The sequence below is a fragment of the Bidens hawaiensis genome, unplaced genomic scaffold (assembly GCF_021521415.1).
Source record: "Bidens hawaiensis isolate Kalapana, Puna unplaced genomic scaffold, B.hawaiensis_p1.1 tig00024014_1, whole genome shotgun sequence".
Classification (NCBI taxonomy): domain Eukaryota; kingdom Viridiplantae; phylum Streptophyta; class Magnoliopsida; order Asterales; family Asteraceae; genus Bidens; species Bidens hawaiensis.
In genome coordinates, this window is record NW_027493783.1 from 46,389 (window position 1) to 51,429 (window position 5,041).

Consider the following 5,041-nt stretch of genomic DNA (forward strand, 5'->3'; position numbering starts at 1 on the left):
TTTTAATTCCGAAAAATTTTTAATATTTGCGGCCCATATTTTTTTTAAATTATTTTTAACCCAAAAATTTAACATTAAAAAGTGTAAACTTTGAGACTATTTTTTAAAATTGAGTGTTTTTTATTAATTTTTTTAATATGGATTAACTTTTGGATTATTTTTTGTTATGGAATCATTTACTTTTAGGTTATTTTTGAATTTAAGTTACATTTATAGGGTATTATAAGGTAAACTATTCAACCGGTTGAACCACCCGGTATAGCCCGGTTTAACCTGTTGTACCCTTTTTTATCCCAATCTGACACAGTTAAAATACCGGTTTTTAAAATATTGGCTTTCTCTATCTTCAATTTTGTCAAAAATTGAATTATTTATTTTTTGGGAAAGTATTAAAAATGACATATTTTTATTCTGGGAATATATCAGTTGATGTTTCTAAAAGATAGTAACCATTTTAGAATACTATAAATAAATACATATTGCGCCATAATAACATTATGATCATTACCATTTTTAATTTTGACGCATTAAAGTTAAAAAGACGGTTTATTTTTCTTTCCAAAACAACAAATATTTTACCATTATAAATACATACTTCTTGTTCACACAAATATGCAATACCAATACAAACCCTATCTCATTCTTCTTACAACAATGCCTTCGAAAATCTTTATCATACTCTCTGTTGTTTCGTTTATTGTGATATCGAATGCTGTCACCGAGGCTTCAACACCGTACGAGTTCGTTAACACCGTTTGTAAAAAACTAGGAAACGATCCGTTCTGCTTTGCTGTTTTAAAATCCGACCCAAAGAGTAAGTTTGCAAAAGACATAACTACCCTTACAACGATCGCGGTCAATGCAGCAACAAAGAAGTCAACCGCAGCCCGAGGTTATTTCCTAAGTGTGAAAACTGGTTCTCCGGCTGTGTTGAAATCTCTAAAAGATTGTATCGATGCGTATAATAATGTGATCACAGATTTTTCGATTAGTCTAAGGGAAGAGGATTGTTCGTTGTCGCGTTACGACATTCATGATGCTGGAGACGAGGTTAAACGTTGCCAAGCGTTTGTGGACTCGAACGGGGCTCATGGTTCGTTTATAACTACTAGTAACAATGTTATGCTACAGTTTTGTAGGCTTGGTGAATCATTGGCTAACCTTATGTGTGATGAAACAGGAGAATATTAGTCCTATACTCTTTGATATTGTTGGTTTATAAGAATTACATATTTTTAATACCATCTGTTTGGAAGTCTTTATGATTGTTACAATTGTGCAATTGGTATCTCTATTAACTGTCTGATATCAAACTATTATTAGTTGATTTATTTTGTACAATTTATCATAACTAAATTCAGTGTTGCAAAAATCCCGACTAGTCACCGATTAATCCCCGATTAATCGCTAGTCCCCATTTCACTGATTAATTTTGGGCTAGTCGGCCAATTAATCGGTTAAAGGTCAAATCCGGCCAAAATCGACGATTTTTGGCAATATTCCTACCAAAATCAGTGGTTTCCGGCGAGATCCGACCCAAATCAACTATTTTCGACGAGATTGCAGCAAAAACTAGTTGTTTCCAGCGAGATTCCAACCAAATTACGACCAAAATATGTTTGTGTGTGTATAAAACTGAAAATTACATATAAAAATGTGTATGTGTATGTATAAAACTGAAAAATATACATTAAAGTCCGATCCGATTAATCCCGATTAATATCGACTAATCCCGATTAATCGCTAGTCCCCACTCTACCGCCCGACCACCGACTAGCGATTTTTGCAACACTGACTAAATTCACTAAACACGGCTTTTTAGAACTGATCCGACAACGAAACAATCGTTGAAAGCAATAATCTTGAATTTAGGAGATAAAGATCAAACTGGTCGTTACAATTTTTAAGTTGGTTATTTATATTTGAGTCTTTTGTATTAAAATTAGGGGTAAATGATAGTTTGAATTGAAATGTTATTTAATTGGTTTACTTAATTAAAAAAGAAAAACCAATTAAATAAATTGAAGTAACGAAAATCAATAAATGACCAATAAAATTGTTTTCTGACAAAAAAATAAAATAAAATAAAAAAATTGATTATCATAATAAAATTTGATTTGGGTTAGAACTTGAATGAGTCTATTATAAATATATAGTAAAGGCTATTGTAATTTGTTGATTTATTTTACGTTAATAAAAGACTCGGACGAGTTTTGTTAGATCTCGTGTTTGTGTGTTCGATAAAAGACCTGATTTTCCAGCAATCGCCTTATCATCTAATCGGGTAAATTACTCTAAACTAAACTCTTGAAACAAAGGTAATTTTAGATGATCTAAATCATGTACGTCCATTTGATCGTTTAGGGTTCTATTCTCTTCCTCTAGTTATAGTGTTTCTTTAGTTACACTAAAAATATATATAACTTTAGCATTCACATCTCATTGTGGGTTAGTCAATTACTTATAAACGTAACGGTACTAAAAATTAATAAAAGACCAAAATCATTAAATAACAGTTACGAATAATATAATTTTGATCATCTGAATTTATCTTTTATCTCCTCAAACAATCGCATATTTTAATCTTTGTCATTCTTTTTTTTAACGTCCAAGAAATAAAGCCCGACAATTTGAGGTAATTTAATGGCAAAAGGCGACACGTACGTCTATGATCTCAGACATGGTTGGGTAGCCCAAACCCACCATCTCATGTTCCAGGAAGAACCCATTGTTCAAAAGTCCACTACATTAAAACCGGTTGGAATCAAATTCGAGCTTGAAACCTTCTTGTTTCTAACCAAAATCTTCGCTTCCTCACCAATAACCGTCGAGCTAAAGGTAATTGTCAATCTTTTCTGTCTATAATTGTATCGAAATTTTGTTTTACATTTGGGAGAGAAATAAGTCTTGAATATTTTTATTCTGAGAAATTATTGATTGATTATTGATTGATTGATGATAATAAAAGATAGTTATTGATTTGCGCGTATTAAAATTAATTGTATATTGCTATGATGATACTAATTAAGAAATACTATATTCAAATTTGAGGCATTAAAGACTGATTTTATTTATTTTTATTTTTTATTTTTTATTTTTTACAAAATAAACAACATTTTACAATTATAAATACATACTTCTTACTCATACAAACCTAGCTAAACCCTTTATCCAACTAGACAACATTCAACTTGTAAGTTGTAACGATGTTATCTTTGTCAACCTTAAAAATCATTTTCGTTTTTTCGGTTATTTCGGTTATCGTGACCTCAGATGTCATCGTCAACGTTCACAAGCCATACGAGTTGGTTAACAATGTTTGTCAAAAACAAGGAAATAAGCAGTTCTGCTTGGCGGTCTTAAAATCCGACACAAGGAAGCAAGTTTGCAAAAAACATAACTACCCTTACAACGATCGCGGTCAATGTGGCAACGAAAAACTCGACTGGGATCCGAGATTACTTCCTCAAAGTGAAAACTGGTCCTCCGGCTGTGTTGAAGTCTCTAAAATATTGTATCAATTCGTATAATAACGTGATCTCAAATTTCAAGTTTTGTCTAAACGAAAGTGAGTGTGCTTTGACCGGTTATGACATTCATAATGCTGGAGACGCGGTTAGACTTTGTCAATCGTTTGCGGATTCGAAGGGGGCTCACGATTCGTTTCTAACTACTAGTAACAATGTTAGTCTAGAGTTTTGTGGGCTTGCTGAATCATTGGCCATCCTTATGTGTAACAATGATTTGTTTTAGGGATAAGATGCATCAAATACTAAAATCTTGTGTGTTTAATGTTGATGATGAAGTTTAAGCTTAATATGAAATTGCTGACCCGACAAATAAACCAACGGTTGGTGTTATGCTATTGTAAAACTGAACTTTCAGTTCGGTTTTGGTTTTGTGCATAATTGAAACCGAAGAAAAAGTAAACTGTCCTCGTAGATTTTTATTTTTGTATTTTAAATTTAAAGAAACTCATTATAATTTAATATATAGTTTAAACCAAATATTTTAACCAAAATTGCAAATGATCAATTACCTAGAAACTACAAACCAAAAAATATGGGCATAAATTCATTTTTTTTGGCCAAAATATATTTGATCGGCCCAAACCCTTTAAATCCAAAAGGAAAAATTAAAAGAAACCGAAATCGAACAGAACCAAACCAAAAATTAAGAAAATGAAACCAAACGGTTAAATTTTCAAAAACTTATAAGCTAAATATCAGTTTTTACTCGATTTTAGCCTAGAACCGACCCATAATTAACTTTTAAAAACAATTTATTAAATATTGATACTGAATAAAAATACAAGCATTTGGGAAATTTTACATCGGTTACGGAACATTGAGTAATCAATGACTAGATTTCAGGCGTAAGAAAGGGGAACAGTTGCTCTTGGAAGGAAAATGAGTGACAATTCACATGGTAAAAGTTTAATTACCCTACCAGGTTTTTTAGGTTATTTGGACCACTGACGAATTATTAGTTCACTTGTTCATCTTCATTCCTCAAGTATGACTTGAAGACCACCATTAGAAGAAAACCCACCATATGTGTAACAACCCACTCGCCTAACCTGAAACACCTATGTTTTCTTTTTATCACAAGTAAAAATTGAACCCAAAACCTCATCATTTAAAAAGTTTATACCAATTAATAGTTGTGATCTCTTTGAAAATGCTTACATGTGTATTATTAAATCAGCTTTTGAACCTGTGTATTACACGGGATTTTTCAAATGATCGAAATTTAGGTATTTAATCAAATGTAATTAAGGGATTTTCTTTTGAATTTACAGATTAATTTTAATATTATCACACACACTTCAGATGTTACACATTTAAATTTTGCATTTCCTGATATTGAAATAATGTTTTAAGATGACATAAATATTGGTGATTACCTAAACATATTAAAGATGTTTTTTTATATAATCAATTCAAATGTAAGTCAAATATTGTTTTATAAATTGTAAGATTATAAATACTGTATTATTCAACGAAGTTGAAGTACATGCATAATCAAATATCTATTATAA

The 5,041-nt window shown here is 31.1% G+C and overlaps 1 protein-coding gene across 1 annotated transcript; it reads left to right on the plus strand.

Annotated features, from left to right (window-relative positions):
• Window positions 1-654: 654 nt before the first annotated feature.
• On the plus strand, window positions 655-1,191 carry LOC143568578 (uncharacterized). Its single transcript, XM_077054703.1, has one exon. It carries the CDS (start codon window positions 655-657, stop codon window positions 1,189-1,191), a length of 537 nt encoding a protein of 178 aa, XP_076910818.1.
• The last annotated feature ends 3,850 nt before the right edge of the window (window positions 1,192-5,041 follow it).